Consider the following 17,502-nt stretch of genomic DNA (forward strand, 5'->3'; position numbering starts at 1 on the left):
GGTTGTCGTCAGACCTTCCCAAACATGGTCGGATAGGAAGCCAGCAAAGCGACAGGAAAGGTTCTTGACTACGTTGTTAAACACCAGTTAATCGATCAGTCAGCATGCACTGGACGTCAATCTATATGTGGCATCTAACTATGAGCCTACAACAAAGCTACAGTTACAGGAAATCTTTCCTCTCGAGCTCGAAAAAAATTTCCTTGTTCAAACATTATCTTTCATAATAATGTCGTCGACTACATTGTTCGTGAAAGAACTTCAAGCAGACTTAATTTACACCTTTCCTTCGCTGAAGTAATAAGCTGTATTCTTAGAAGATAATTCTACTACAATCAGGGTAAAATGTTGCTCCCAAATGGCCACGGCTATAATGAAAGCATACAAATGTAGGAATTATATATAATGGGTTTAATCGTAAATGAGCATGTAATCATTATTTTATCATTATAACATTCATGTACAGAATAGAGTAATATAAATGAATATCATGAATATACTGACAAATTTTCGGGTCACTTTTGATGTACAAACGTCTGACGTCACAATCCAAAGCATGCCAAAGGAAAAACAAGTGTAACATACACAATACTGACAAAAACTAAACGTGTTTCAAAATGTACAGTTTACAAGTAACAATCAAATCTTCACGCCTTTAAGTTTTAAACCTAAGCTCGATCGCTGCTTGGTGTTAAGCCGTGGGTTCTTCATCCGCTATGTTGGTCATGTCGGCGGCGGTTCGGGTATTTCCGGTTGTACCTTCTTTTATGTTCCGACAAAGACGCACCACTGACAACATCGTCTGTATCAGCCAGACCAGGAAGCAAGCCCAGGATAAAATCTGCCAAAGAGAAACAGAGAAAGAGTTATATAGTATTAGTACACTATACTCATATCTTGCTGGTTTTAAACAGCGTTGTAACAGATGCAGTGGGCTATCTGCAATATCCCAACAAACATGGAACGTATTTAAGTTAAAATTTACTTCATAGTCTGATTAAAACAAATGACTCATGCAACAACTGGTAAAGCTCTCAGACACAACGTGACTGACATTCGTGGAAATGGTGCCATTTTCATGTATATATGCATGAGGATTAACGTCCTGCTTCATGCTTTATCCTTGTGTCTAATTCTACTTAACCCGGGGCTAGGGGTGGTATATTCATCGTGATAAATTAGATCGCCACATTGGATATATGAACACTAGCAATCAAAGCGCAGCTGAGACACTTATTTTGTTATCGACAATTGATATTCTAGCACGGTACACCATTTGAATACTGATGTCACTCAGTCGCATAGAACATACCTTCCATTTTCCCAACATATTTGAAAACTATTGCCTGTTTTCTCTTTTCATGATTCTGTCATATTTTCGTACATTAAATACTTTCTCAGTTCTTTGGTGGTTCGTGTTATACGTTGTTTTGGTAACTGGCCCTGTGATTATTAGCTTGGAGCGTCCTTATTGGTTGAAGGCTGGTACACTAATGTCTGCTTCGACGCCTTCTTCGGTCTATTTTACAGCCTTTTGTGGGCTGGATTAAATGTTCACGCAATATTGTTTATTTGCTGCGAGAACGTAAGCAATGTAGAGATACCTGAGCAAAAGTTAAGTACACGATGGATTTGCCGCCATCGTGGACCCAGCCGGTCCCCTCCTGCGTCCATGTAAGCTTCTCGAAGTCGACACACCTGGTAAATTGAGGAACGTACATATATTACATTGTATTAAAACCGCAAGGGACCTGGTAAACTGAGACATGTACATATATTACATTGTATTAAAACCGCAAGCGACCTGGTAAATTGAGACATGTACATATATTACATTGTATAAAAACCGTAAGGGACCTGGTAAATTGAGGCACGTATATACATTACATTATATTAAACCACAAGGGCATTTGGGTTGTACATGCACCACTTATAAAAGACAAAGAAAAAATAAAATTCTATATGACCATTCACATATCTACTCAAAATAGATACAGACGAATGGAATAAAGGTCGACTTTGGAACTCCTTTATCATTAAAGGTAAAAAACGCTCTACTGTAGCATTTGATCCTTCATAAATGTTGTGATTACGTATACTATGATATGGACTTCTGAAAAATGTTTCTCATCAAGTTATTTAGAGTAGGCTAACGATTGAACAAATGAGGAGCTCAGCACGACAGACCCGTCATTTGTGCCTCTGGAACACGGCGAGACGGGTGAGCGGTAAATTGTCAAAAAAAGTTGTGTACATGTAGTATTTTTATCCTTAAATGAGTTCCACGAGCGACGGCTGAGCACATCATGGCGATCGACGAGCTTCTATAATTAGTCCAATTCAGTTCTGATTAATTAAATGGTATATGTCTTGTTCGCTACCCATGTAGGCGACAATGTTTTTATGTAGTTGCTCAGTTTTGTAGCATTTTCATCTATATAAGCATTTTTTTTACATTATTTAACCTTGGGATTGGGATTTTTTAACCTTAGGTCTTGGGATTTTCATAAATTACGGTACGTTCATTTTTCTAGTTCGGTTATAGTTACAGAATTTGTTGCACTTCTGAGAACAGACACGATTTGAGGCTAGAGCACAAGACAGTGATTCGGCACTGTGAGGAAACCTCTGCGAGTCATCCTAGGACAAACCCGACTGACGCGGTATTTTGCGAACGTGAACAATACCGAGAGCAAAGCAACATACTGAGCTGCAAGACTGGGCTGTCCGACAGAGAAGTGTCCATTCGCTCCAATGCTTTTAACACATCTGAGCGTCGTTAAGTAGGAGATAACTTCTTTAGGATTGCGTTAAAGACTAATTTAAAAATACCGAAAATAGAAACACTACTACTACATTACAACACTAGTAATGAATCTCCAATTTTCCAACATACAAGAACATACTATATTACCTTTTGACTAAATATTCATATCCTGCATCCTTTGCCCCATCAACCACACTAGAGCAGAACTTTTGGAACCCCACACTGATGATACAGGAAGCGATGAAGAGTAACACCGTGACCACACCATTTATCATAAGGAATGGCACAACCCACACCTCAGATCTACAACAGAAAGGCAGGAATTGGTTTCATTTCATGAATGACTAAATGTAAGTACTGGTGAAATGTCGCGAATGACATCAATGTGCACGCTTGTAATTCAATGTGATGAATAACAGAAATTACTATTTTAGTATCAATAACTGATACAAAATATAGAAGCAATGTGTTCCTTTGGCAACTCACGTAAATTGCTTAATGTACATGTATGATTATTATTGGTGTAAATATTATGAAAAAAAAAATCATTTCTTCCAAAACTTGCCTACTGGAAATTGTTTAATATCTGATTATCACTGGTATAAATATTATGAAAAAATTTCGTTTCTTACAAAAACTTATCGATAGATCTATATTAACTTAACTTTACGAGAAATTTAAAAAATACTGCTGGTCCGTTTCTGTTATAATAGTGTGTGCTGTGTTTTGGTACTTTTGTTTCTGCGGCCTGATAACCATGAGCAAATGTGACCGCATATGGTTTAGAATGCCATGATTAGTAACAAAATTGAAAAGGTTTAAATAAATAAAAACAAAAGTATTATTCTCACATCAAAACATGAGAAATTTTGATCATTGATAAATATAACACATGGAAACAAAATCTTTTCTTTTACAAACGAATACTAGTCTCTTTCTGTACTTGGAAAATTTTGTTCTTGGAGTCACATTTGTTAAAAAAATTAATAATGGGGCTAACTAAAAATCCATCGATGATCGATGTTTTGATTGATATCTACCACTTGTATTGTAATATTTCTGTCCGTCGACGAACGCCTTAAAATCATCAGATTTGAATTCATCATCTGTATTTTTGGTGTAATATGTATACAGGTATTTCATTTCCGGAGAGGTTCAAAAGTAGATGTTATTGTGATAGGCAGTATATCCAGCTGTATAAGAGCAGCTTTGCCCAGCAACTGCCAGCAGACATATAAACGTATCGATATGTATTTCGAAAGTATTATTCAATCGTTTCCCTTACAACCTTGTTTTACAATCTACGTCTGTGTGTCACAAAACCAGCTGATATATATCTGACGTAGTCAAAACACAAAACCAGACGAAATCAGTAAAATATTCATCTGTGTACAACACCTTATGAAGCTGTAATAGGCAAATTGCATTGGTGTGCACGGAATATGGCTGTGGTGTGCTGTGTTAGATTAGCTTGGAATAATTCCCTGCTTCATACTCTCAAGAAGTAGAAATAATCGAATACCCATTCACTGCGTCAAGTGAATGACATATACAGTTGGTATATACATGCCTCACAAATATATCTAACAACACTGTAATACACTCTCACCAGAACAAGAACATAGTTCCATCTTAGTCTCACCTTATGGCTGGATTCTGGCGTATTTTCCACAGTGTTCTGGCGTGAGACACCGCCAGGACAGCACCATATACAAATGTGCCAAACACAAACAGCCACATGGGAAAAGTACACATCGACGATTCTCCATATGTTAATGTGCGGGTGGAGCTCTTCCAATCAACCTCGGCATTCAACAAACAACGTCCGCCTAATTCCGACTGAAAAACAAGAATGGATGAATTCATACTGTTTGGTCGGTCATCTTCGTTAAAATTAAATACCAAAAAAAAAAACAAAAAAAAGAAAGAAAAAAAACAAAAATAAAAACAGATGACAGTTCTAGTTTTCTATAAGTGAAGTTCAGAAAAAAATATTGTCTACACCTTACAGGTAATAAAACAGTATCAAAAACAGAATCCCTATACATGCAGATTCATTTTGATGAAATCATTTATTTTTCCTTTTCATAAATCATAGACAGCTGGCGGATTATATATATATATATATATATATATATATATATATATATATATATATATATATATATATATATATATATATATATATATATATATATATATATATATATATATTATTCCCCTACAGTACTACCAGCGGAATATTTCGTAAGTTTCAACAAATTAGTAATGTTACTAATTTATTCACCCCCTCCACATTTACTAACGATATTTTTGTAGAATTTCCCTCGATTATGTTATGCAAATGACTCCTTGTGAATATGATTCTGAAGGAATGTTCCGTTCGTGCATATTTTAAAATAAAAACTGATGAATGATTTCGTTGTTGAGTTGTGCTGTGAAGTTCTCGGTTGAGTTGTAATGACAAAAGGGAAAGGTATTAAACCTGAATGAATTCATTGTCACTACTGTGAAATGTAATATTAGTAAGTATGCTTTGATAGTTCTCAATGTTTTGTCACACGGGTAGGTCCAATTACACCAGGCAGAAACTTTCTGTGATATTGTCATAGTTTGCCACGTGCATTTGTTTACATCATAGCACATGTGTATGTTTACATCACATGATCAGCTTCCCTATATTAATATTCATGACGTTGCAGCATAGCGATTGGCTAATATTACGTAAGTAACATACTGCGGGACTATTAAAGGTGATGAAGTGAGTGGAATCTCTGTTTCGAGTCCTAAATTTATTTATACTTTCTTACGTCAAAAGACGTTAACATAAAAGTATTACATGGTGTCAGAAGTTCAGAAGAACCCTCGAGATGGCAGCCAACATGAAACACATGTCTCTCATGGATTTCGACAGCGGTAATGTTGCAGAAAACTGGTCACGATGGAAGGAACTGATGCACCTCGTGTTCACCGGACCGGATGCAGACAAGTGGAAAGCGAAGCAAAAAGCCCACAGTTCTTGACAAAAAGGCAGAGACTTTTGCAGAGCATGGCGTTCTAGAGGTGAACTTTCAGAGGAAGATTCTGAGAAGCCAGGGAAACTGTTCGAACTTTTGGAGTACTACTTCAACCCGAAGAAAAACATGATCCAGACGACATGATTACAGACAGGGTTCTCATGGGCTCAAATTCATCCGAAGTTCAGAAAAATTCCTCTTAGAAGATGATCTGACTCTAGAAAAGGCAACAAAATTGCCAGGGCTCATGAAATATCACGTGAACAATTGAAAGTGTTGAACAAAACTCCCGATGAAGTCCACGAACTAAAATTTGACAATAAATTTGGAAAAAATAAATTCAAAACTGGTCAACAGAAATTTCAGGGACAAAAACAACAGAAATTTAAGTTTCAGAAACGGAACACACATGGCAAGCAAGACAATTCTCAGTGTGGTCGGTGTGGATATGAACATAAGAAGTCAGAAACTTGTCCAGCAATGGGAAAAAATTGTATGAAATGTGGCATCAAAAATCACTTCACGACAATGTGACTGACAGAGACTGACACTGAAGACAACGTGCTATTTTTAGGTACAGTTAACAAAACTGAAAACAACGAAAATGAAGCTTATGCAAACACTGAAATAGCAAACACAGGCAAAACTCTCAGGTGTAAATTGGATACTGGAGCACAGGTAAACTGCATTCCAACAGAAACATATAAAAGACTACTGTCAAGCGAAGTACCTCTACAAACACGCTTTCTCCCCAAGTTGTCAGGATATGGTGGTAATCAACTCAAAGTCACAGTACCATGCAAGTACAAAAACATTATTCAGAACTTAGAGTTTGTAGTTGTGGATAGCCCAGCTAAACCCCTCCTAGGTTTCAACGCCTGTAAGCTGCTACACCTGGTGAAAGTGGTTATGACAATTGATCAACCAGTCACAAAGCAGTTTCTGACTAAAGAATCAGTGGTCAAGGAGAACAAGGATATCTTCACAGAGCTTAGTTGTCTTCCAGTAAAAGCCAAAATTAGACTAAAAAACAACGCACTACCAGTTGTGCACTCGCCACGGCGTGTCCATGTAGAATTAAGGGATCGTGTCAAAAATGAACTAAAACGTATGGAGTCAATGGGCGTTATCAGAGCCATTGAGGACCCCACAGAATGGGTAAGCTCAATGTTGGCAGTCGCGAAAATAGGCAACAGATATGTATCGACCGGAAGGATTTGAACGAAAACATAATGCGAGAGCACTATCAACTTCCTACAGTGGAGGACATAACATAAACTGGCAGGTGCGAAATACTTCAGTCGGCTCCACCCAAAGTCCGGATACTGGCAGATCCAGCTAGATGATGAAAGTAGTAAACTCACAACATTTAACTCTCCCTTTGGCAGGTGGGCATTTACACGCTTACCTTTTGGCCCTGTATCAGCCCAGAAAATCTTTCAAAAGAAAGCATACGAAGAAGCCCTAGAAGGTCTTGACGGCGTTGAGGTCTTGGTTGATGACATTCTGCTCTACGCATCAACCCGAGAACTGCACGACAAGCGACTCAAAGAACCACTTCAGAGATGCCGTGAGAAAAACCCGCACCTGAATTCTGCAAAAATGGAAATTGGGGTCACAGAGACAAAGTTCTACGGACACACTCTCACGTCGGAAGGTCTGAAACCTGACCCAGACAAGATTAAAGCGATTGAACAGATGCCGACCCCTACCTCGAAAAAGGAACCAGATACGATGATGGGTATGATCAATTACCTCACCAAGTTTGCCCCAGGACTTGCGACAGCCACAGCTCCAATAAGAGAACTCTTAAAAGAAGATGTTGAGTGGCGATGGGACGCAAATTGTGACAAAGCATTTCAACAGGTGAAATCCATCATCACGCGAACACCAGGACCGGTGTTAGCACATTATGACGTCACCAAAGACTTCACCCTCCAAGTAGACGCGTCAAAATCAAGCCTTGGCGCAGTCATTCTTCAAGAAGGCAAACCAGTTGCCTACGCCTCACAAGCACTTACGCCGACACAGCAAAACTATGCACAGAAAGAAAAAGAAATGTTGGCAATTCAATTTGGGTGTGAGAAGTTTCATTTATATATCTATGGGAAACAAGTGACAGTACACATTGACCACAAGCCGCTTGAGATAATCATGCGCAAACCACTGACTTCAGCACCACCCACACTACAGCGCATGATGCTGCGCTTACAGCTCTACGATTTGAACGTAATTTTTCGCCCTGGAAAGGAAATTCCGATTGCGGACACTCTCGAGAAATTACAAATCTGGACATGACGCACATAAAGATCCAACCCTGGAAGAGCACGTTCATGCAGTATTTGAACTGATCCCAGTAACTGATCAAAAACTGGAAAAAATCAAATCGGAAACACAGAAGGATCAAACTCTCATCAAACTTAAATCTGTCATTCACAGAGGCTGGCCACAGACTAAACAACAAGTGGACGCTGATCTGAGAGAATTCTGGCATGTGCGAGACGAACTGACTGTTTTGAACGGCACAATGTTTAAAAGTGACAAAATTGTGATTCCAGCATCATTGCATGTTGACATACTGCAACGGATACATGAAGGACATTTCGGCATGGAACTTTGCAAACGACGTGCTAGAGAATTTCTCTACTGGCCGCACATGTGTTCACAAATTGCCCAAGTAGCACATGTCTTGAACACAGATCCTCCCTACCGAAGGCACAGATGATGTCACCGCCGATACCAAACGGGCCATGGAAATTGTTAGCCACAGACCTGTTTGAGTGGCACAACCGTAACTATCTAATTGTGGCTGATTATTATTGTCACTATTTTGAGATCAGCCTGTTACCTAATATCACCGCCAACAGTGTCATCAATCACATGAAATCAATCTTTGCACGGCACGGCATATGTGAAGAACTGATATCTCACAATGGAAGCCAATACACATCTGCAGAATTCAAAAGATTCGCTGCAGAATGGGGTTCTAAGCACACCATGAACAGCCCCTACCATCACCAATCTAACAGACTTGCTAAAAAGTATGTCGGTATAGCGAAACGGATCACCCACTGATGGAACCGCTGCACCAGCTCAACTCCTAATGAGTCGTCGTCTTAGTGACAACCTCCCAGTCCAACAGAAACAGCTCCGTCCATCTGTACAAAACGCAAAAGATGTACAAAGGTGACTTTCACATAAACGGATGAACAGTGAGAAATACTACAACCGTAACACCCGATGTCAAAAACCATTAAGGGAAGGAGACGATGTATACAGGCAACAACTCAATGGGAAATGAAAACCAGCGATAGTGAGAAAAGTAGCCGAGATACCACGATCATATATTGTCTCCACATCTGACGGTGGAAATTATCAACGGAACCGTCGTCACATCATTCCGTCCAAACCAGCCTCACTAGCCGACAGCCCGAACAACAAATCAACAGGCTCGACACCTCCACCGCTGGAAAACCCAACTCCTTCTGAGACTTTGAAACCACCTGACACATTACCAGCTTCACAGTTCTCACGTTTTGGTCGACGTATTAAACACAAGATTTTATCTAATTTCATAACTGGATAAAGTGGAAGTGTGTGTGTGTTACTGTGAGTTAAGTATTTAACGTCAGTTAAGTATTATGGATTTTGTTGTGGTCCCTAGGCTTTTTGAATATATCCATGGAAGTAAGTTTCAGATTGCTGCAAGCATTCGTCGGTGCATGCTTGAGTTCAAGTAAAATTTTGAAGCACACTTTACCTATCCTTTTGTGTGACATTAAACCAGCAGTCAGTCAATCTCCGTTGCCGCGAAAAAAACAGTATAAGTGAATAACTTAAGAGGAACAAAACTTGGCACACCCGGACAGTATTGTTCCCTGGCTAGACGAATAAACCCAGAATGAAATCGGACCTCTTTGCTCAAATATCGGCATTATGAAGTCAGCGTTGCATACACCGCGAACTGTTGAGCAACAAATTAAACAGTTACTAATGACACTATTCTTGAGGTTGTGGTCATTCATGCGTAACGCATCATGAAGTAAGGCATCCTACACAACAGATGTCCTTAATGACAGGGTTGTTCAGTTACATAGGCAAAATTATTCGCTGAAAACATCAGTGTAAGAATTGAAGGAAGCCAAACATGAGGTCCAAAAGAAAACTGCATACTACAAAGACGAAGCACAGAAATAGAAAGAACAGTGCTTACAACAAGTGCTGGATGTGGCTACTGCACACCATCACGTCTTTATAGACAGAGCTACTGTAACAGATCTGGGTGCCAAAATTGAGGACTTACAACACGAAAAATACAAACTCCCAACTGTTACTGATGGTATGTTCTCGGATGCCATACGATTAACATGTATGACGTTGCATAGTCTTGGTGTCAGCCTTCGAAACATATCCACGTGTATATCAACAGTAGCTGCCCATTTATTTGATACCCACCTCGATAATCTACCATCTTATAGTACAGTCCAACGTTTCATACGGGAGACAAATATTGTGGCAAAGATTCAAGCAACAAAGACAACGCTCGCTTGCAAGATGAAATACTGACTGCAATCATTAGAGCCATTGTTGTTTTCCATAAGTTTATCACTGCACCTCTTCATCGCATAGTCCTTTCCAAAGATCAAGCCCCACATATTCTAGACATAGGCTCTATTTTAACAGCTGTTTAAACTCTAATCGAAAAATTAAGAGCCAATCCAGCTCTAATATTTGATTCAGAGTTCCAAATTCACTATGAAATTTCTCCTCTTCATACCGGCATGTTTCAATCTTGTTTACCATCCCCAGAGAATACACATTTTGACTACACCTTGGAGGCACTAAGTCTTACTTGTACGGCCATTTTGGTTGTGTTCACACGGCAAGTAAAACACCAGTTGCCAGGGCCTGAGATAAAGGACAATCCTGATTTAAAATCTGTTGCTGTGAGTGAACCTAAATCCAATTCTGTTCGAGAAAGTCAGCTTGTCGTCTTAAAACACCCGCGCACCTTTAGACCAAATGCATCTGTTGAACACATGGAGTCAACTTTGCTGTGGACTTTCAACACCACAGGACCCAAAATCCAACAGAGCAATCGGCTATTCTCAACAATTCTTGAATCCAAAGTAAAAATCTTTTAGACATTTGGAAACAGAGACGTACAAGTATATGAAATCAAAAATTAGAAATTAAAGATGGAGCAATCTCAAAAAGCAGCACAAGAACAGAAGGCCATGAAGTCCAGACAAGGGAGCTTGGACAATGTGGAAACACATGGAGGTCAATGTGGAATCACATGGAAGTCAATGTGGAATCACATGGAAGTCAATGTGGAATCACATGGAAGTCAATGTGGAATCACATGGAAGTCAATGTGGAATCACATGGAGGTCAGTGTGGAGGTCAGTGTGGTATCACATGGAGGTCAGTGTGGTATCACATGGAGGTCAGTGTGGTATCACATGGAGGTCAGTGTGGAATCACATGGAGGTCAGTGTGGAATCACATGGAGGTCAGTGTGGTATCACATGGAGGTCAATGTGGAATCACATGGAGGTCAATGTGGAATCACATGGAGGTCAGTGTGGTATCACATGGAGCTCAATGCAGGTCGGTGGAGATGTCGAGCAAATGATCAGAAAATGTACTTCTGCTAAACAGATTACATCTGTATTGAAAGCTCAGATTACATTCTACAAAAGTGTGACAAATCCTGCTAACATACGACGATCTTACCTACGACAATCCGGCAGAGATCCCATGCAGGCCTACACATGTATATAGTTTTGTTAGTAACCTTAAACACGCCACACTTCTTTTCCTCACCGTATGCCCTTTCTTTTGTATTGTAATTACTCAGAGCACACACTAATTCATTAGCATTCACAGTGCAAAGTGTTTATTTTTTTCTTCTTCTGTTTGTAATTGCAATTCACATAGTCTGTATTAATTCCAATAAAAGCTTTTAAAATTCTCATACTAAAAAAATACTGGAATATTCTCATACTGGAAAGCAAGAGAAAGCTTACTTTATTATTGCAGAAAAACTCCGTTTTAGTTCCGTTAATTAGTAAAACTAATCATCTAAATTGAAAGCATCGCCCTCAAAAATGTTTTCTTGAAGTTTATGATGTTACGTGTCTTTATCCAAGTCATGCAATTTGTACTTCATAAATATTGATGCAGTTGTTTCCTTCACTACAAAGGAAAATGTCACGTCACAATATAGAATGCATGTGTATCCTTTCTTTTTTACAAAATGTTTATCCATCTGCAACAGTTATTTGTTGATGTAAATTCTGTCATTTCCATTTCCAGTAATTAGATGTGTTTGGCCCAATCCTTGTGGACCATCCTGACGTTTGTGACCCTATTCATAGTCATGACCTGTAAATATTCATCGGTTCATTATTCATTCATTAAGTTCATTATAAATTTTTTTAGCATTTAAATACAATAACATCTGACTAACAGGGTATTACAATATTTATATACAATAATATTTGACTGACAGGCTAATACAATATTTTCAAGGTTCTCATTTAACAACTGGGTCAAGGTCACACTGATTAGTAATGACTTTAATACTCATTTCATGCATTTAAAACAGGGTTGAAATTGATGCTTTAAGCACTCGGGAGTTGGGGGTCACGTGACCACCCTTTCGTGCCCAAGACAAAATTACCGGCCAATGTTAAAGCATTTGGGAAAAGGTCCCTTTTTGTCGCTTCTCTAGCAACCAGTAAGGCCTAGTTGTACAAAATAACGTCACGAAAGCTCTGCAGAAATACTCAGACTATCTGGAAAGCGGATACAAGATCGCTGACAGCGATTCAGAAATAGGCATTTTCCTATGCAATAACGTTGGGAGGAAAGTTTTTTCTTCACTCACGCCGTTTGTTGCTATGGAGATCACGTGATCTCTAGATTTCGATCCGCCTTACAGAATCTAGTGGTGTGATACTGAAGTATGGAGTTTCCAGTCGACGAAGTATTCTATGCCTTCCATGTATGACTAACAGTCATTATTTTCTATCAAGAAGTACAATAAAAAGCATCCCTACAAAACTGTAAGGTTTAACCCAGGAAACCTTATCTCTACTGTCAGACTATCAGCGTCGAGTCTTTGTGTTCCTTTAGTATATGGGTCATTCATCGCATATAGCGCCTATATGTTACACGTGCATTCTGATTACGGTACGCAACAAAACAATACATTTCACTCACTTTTTCAAACGTAAGATCATACTGACATATGTACAAAACCGTTAAATATTGGTTAATTCAAGAAACTTACATACGCCAACGCCAAAGGAATAATCGCCGCCATTCCAGCTAAACTCCCCACGATGTATAGGACTGTTTGCGCCAGCAAGTAAACGTCCCCACAGGTAACGGCCATCATGGAATCTTGTACCAATTTTATCTGCCGTATCCTGTAATAACAGATATATGAGGCTGCCTCCAAGGCTCAGTCTAGGCGCGTTTGTTCAGTGATCTTATAACAGATTTAAGATTTCGGTCGAATGCCGGTGTACCTTTTTCACATAAAGACACAAGTGTTAGGATAACATCTTCCTGGGTGTATATAGGCTATGGGTCAGTAATTGTCAACCTTGAAGATATCAGGAAGTGAGGTATGTGCCTCAAATAGGGCATGCATTCACGGTAAAAAAGAACATCGGTATGGCCACGTGAGACATATAGGCCTAGTCTTGCCGTAGAGCTTTGCAAGAGCGCATTTCTGCATAAAAGAGACTCACTGACCCTGGCCTAGAAGTGTCCCACGTATGTCCCCACCATGTGATGATGTCGATAACATCCACCTGCAGGGTACATGAGCATGCGCAGTGGGTATCAGTGTACGTTCCAGCTATGATGCAGTCAGGCGATTAAACCCGGGACGACTATATCGGAGTATGAAAATGTTATCAAACATGGATTTGTCACATTATACACCTGTGTGGTATTATGAAAGCAAACGACCATGAGAATAACATTTCAGTCATGTTAACACTATAATCTATACATATAATTATTTGTTATCAATTAATATTGCTGTGCGGAAAATCATAATGTTTTAATGAAAAAAATATTACAGAAAATATAGTTCAACGTCGCTATATAGTCTTACGTGAAGTTCATATGTCTATATTACCGTATACCGCTACTCACCTGCCTGGCCTCCAAGCATGGAACTGCTATTTAACACGGCCTGAAGTCTGTACTATTTGCATGGTTCACGTGAATGTATAATAAGGTTCTTTTCTCAAACTCAGTTATGAAAACTTACATGTATATTGCCAGTCTGAACACCTTCGAATTTAATCCAGCTAACGATAAAAAAGACCTTTTAAAGGTGTCCTGGAAAAGCTAACGTGACCCAGTTTGAACACCCTGTCCCAGACGTACTTAATCGTGGTGACAACTGAAAAACCTGTTTTCAGAGACTTGCCAAAGCTGACGTGAATGGAATTCACATCCACCCCAACTGAGCGTTCCTGCAACACATTGTAAGGTCCTGGAGTGATTCCTACTGTGCAGGCAATCCAGATAATACAGCCCTTCAGTACCCGCTCTCCGTCATTAATTCTCATTGTTATTTAACACCAAGCTCAAGAATTTTCCACTTACACCATGGCAATCAAATTTAATTTCTATAAACATGTTCATATGGAATTTCATATACTCGGAGTATACAATAAAGTTATGAAACTTATACATTATTAATCCACCAATGCAGTAACTACACTTACTTTCTATGAATACAATATCTATTTGTAGAGAATTATAGTTACCACAATGCACACCCCCCCCCCCCCCCACCACCACCTCCACCCCCCTCAACCCACCTCCCCAAAAAGAAAGAATTGCTTTGATACAAGTTAGTATCAAATGAGGTTTTTTTACAATAAAATTTCGCTGGCATTCTATCCTCAAATGCATTTTTCTGTATATATAAACAGGTGGGTTCTAGCCGTAGTTTTACAACTAATTGCTCAGTTTATACAAAGTGATATAAATGTACAAACTCATGTTTAGCAGCCAAAGTTTTTCAAAAGGTAGTCACAAATCAAGCAAACAACAACGTCAGGTAGAACTCTACACTGAAATACATACAGGTATTTCGAAGGTACATGTCAGTATTTTTATTAAAATTCTAAATTTTGCCTATGCAAAGTTTTTCCATCGCTTTTATCTCTAATAATACGGAAAAGTATTCAAATTTTATACTGTGTACATTTTGCACGAAGTTCGATATGCATACGTCAGTCTACATTATCTCAAAATAAACCTGTAATAGGCCTCGGCTCATCTGCACACAGTTTTGACGTCAGCAAGAGGAACCTCTGAGTTCTAATATCTCTTCAACCAATAGAGCTTTGCTTGACGAAAAAAGCACCACATGCGTAAAATAAAGTTAAGAAATACGGACGCCATGTGAAAGAATATATTTTTTTCCGAACATTTCCTCCTAAATATATATATATATATATATATATATATATATATATATATATATATATATATATATATATATATATATATATATATATATACAGTATATAGGCTTATAAGTTGCCGCTAGACACAGATTTCATTGCAGTATGAAATTTATCAGTTCTTTGACTGATACTTACATCGTAGGATCTATATCGGTTGCAAGTTCAGGTGTGACAAGTATCGTTAATTCTCTTGAAAAACTTAACATTTCCGGCATAGCGTACATGCATAAGCGCAACAATTTGAAGTGCTTAAAACAGAAAAAATTACATGGATATACTGGGTTTATATTTAAAGTTCATTGTGGACTGCATCTTTTGATTAGTTCTTTAATTCTTCCTTTTCTTAGTATGTTTTTGATTATTAAGTTTTAATTACCACCTGTTAACATCATCCTGGAAATGTACATGACTTTGAATAAATGAATGAATGCATTTTGTTGGCAGTACACGAAAAAAATGAATCTGGTAATTTTAAAGTGACCATAAAGTCAGCCACTGAAGCTGAATTAATTAATAAAGTAGTATTCCAGAAATGTTGTAGAAATATTTTAAAAATTCTACACAGCTTATAAACAAAATAAATAGCAAACAATCGTCAGTAGGACACAGACCCCCATTACAATTTCCGTTGAACGCCCAGGCTAGGCCCCACTTTTTTCTGCAGCTATCTCTAACCTGGGCAGTGGACAGTGGTCTTCGGTCTCACTGTGCTCAAGCATAACTGTGTTCCATATACACACCATTTTCTGTATATCTATGAGTCGCATTCCTTCAGCAGCCCATTCCCGCTCATGTGTATCTCTGTCTGATCCAACCATGGAATCTACCTTGCGCCGTCTTGGCCGCCATATTCGCTTTGTGTCAGGCTGGTGTGTTCTTAAAGACTCCTGATTGGGCTGGAAATCTGTGTCCATCCAGGAACACCCAGGCACAGGATTCAGCATGTCTGTAACTGCTGACAAGTTTTTTGAGCACTCCTGGGTCTATCCAGGTTGAAATCTAGACTGTTTCCTCTTTCTGTCTCCCTTCATGGTGTTTTGGGGTAGATTGTTTGCCTTGTTAACTGTCAGACTGGCCAATGTAGGTATAGTTGGTGGCTGCCTGATTGGAAATGTTAAATTTATGTTTTTCCTCTCTATTTTTCTCTTGTAGATGCCAATGTGACACCCTTTGATGTGACTGTAATAATATGCAGGAGTAATAACCTGCTGTGAGACAACAGGAATGGTGCAGGGATGCTTTTGCATGGTGAGCTGGTCAGCCAATCGGCAGTCATGGGGGAGGAGGGGGAAGGTGGCGGGTGGGGGGGGGGGGGGTGCCTGGCTGGGTGGTCTTTTAAAGGGTTTCATCATGTAAATCAGTGGGGAACAGGGATACTAGTCTTTTCTTAAGTCTTATTCACTGAAAAAGTGCATGTGAACAGGTCTTCATCACCCTGAGGCATTATTCTTGCTTTGATGTTGTTCACAAATGATTGTTCCGAAATTGTGACAGTCCGCTTTGATACCCCCTACCACACGGTCAGTCAAATTTTTTCACAAAGTTGCTGAAGTAAATGTCTCATATTTTGACATTTAATTGTCAGATAAATTGCTTTTATTTTGATGTATGCTTTGACACTATGGGCTAGTAACTTTGGTTTTTAAGGCCGCTCTGAGTGGAAAAATCTTCTTAAAAATGCATATTTTTCTAAATGGTTGCTTTTGAAAAGTCTAAAGTGCTCTGTCAATGTGATTTTTTAACTTTTCTTGCAGATAAACATCTTGTTTTTCCAAAGCATTTAACCTGATGGAGATATCTTGAACGGTATATGCGCTGCAAAGCTTCAAAGTTTACCCTTTAGAGTTTTTGTACCTTGAAAAAAGGACACATGTCCAAGATGGGGGTACCCCAACTTGAATTCATCCAACTCCAAAGTTTCTGCATGTATCAAGCCCTAATTTTGCCTGTGAAGTTCAGAAGAGTCAGGAATTATGTGGTGCAAAAATTATTGATTTTGATAAAAGTTGGCTGGTGTGATAGGACACAGACCCCCATTACAACTTCCGTTTTTCGGTAGGGATTGTAGTTCTGTGTATTTTAGGGTATAAATTCTTTTTTTGCTCCCAGGCAGCCATGTTTGGTATACAGGTGCATGCTTGGTATTAAAATGCTGGAAACTGTCTAAACTTTGAAGAGGTATGAGCTTTGTTGATGAAAGTTTGAAATC

General features: G+C 38.9%; 1 protein-coding gene across 2 annotated transcripts; it reads right to left on the minus strand.

The window, feature by feature from the left end:
• Positions 1 to 87: 87 nt before the first annotated feature.
• On the minus strand, positions 88 to 13,908 carry LOC135469007 (transmembrane protein 179-like). Of its 2 annotated transcripts, XM_064747524.1 has the most exons (6): positions 13,555 to 13,908; positions 13,085 to 13,223; positions 4,410 to 4,606; positions 2,915 to 3,070; positions 1,605 to 1,698; positions 88 to 841 (listed from the first exon to the last, which is right to left on the minus strand). In XM_064747524.1, exons 2-6 carry the CDS (start codon positions 13,190 to 13,192, stop codon positions 692 to 694), a joined length of 705 nt encoding a protein of 234 aa, XP_064603594.1. In that variant the 5' UTR covers positions 13,193 to 13,223; positions 13,555 to 13,908; the 3' UTR covers positions 88 to 691. The 2 variants fall into 2 exon arrangements, with proteins under 2 accessions (XP_064603594.1, XP_064603593.1); XM_064747523.1 differs by lacking the exon at positions 13,555 to 13,908 and having other exon boundaries at positions 90 to 841; positions 13,085 to 13,536.
• Positions 13,909 to 17,502: the final 3,594 nt, after the last annotated feature.

Source organism: Liolophura sinensis, chromosome 6 (genome assembly GCF_032854445.1).
Source record: "Liolophura sinensis isolate JHLJ2023 chromosome 6, CUHK_Ljap_v2, whole genome shotgun sequence".
NCBI lineage: Eukaryota > Metazoa > Mollusca > Polyplacophora > Chitonida > Chitonidae > Liolophura > Liolophura sinensis.

Bases quoted from the DNA above. Each gene is read 5' to 3' on its own strand.
- LOC135469007 (XM_064747524.1), bottom strand. From the start codon at position 13,192: ATGATGGCCGTTACCTGTGGGGACGTTTACTTGCTGGCGCAAACAGTC. The intron at 4,607-13,084 runs GTAAGTTTCTTG...CTTGTTTTTCAG, and splicing joins TTCCTTTGGCGTTGGCGTAT to TCGGAATTAGGCGGACGTTG. The intron at 842-1,604 runs GTATCTCTACAT...TCTCTTTGGCAG, and splicing joins TGTACTTAACTTTTGCTCAG to ATTTTATCCTGGGCTTGCTT.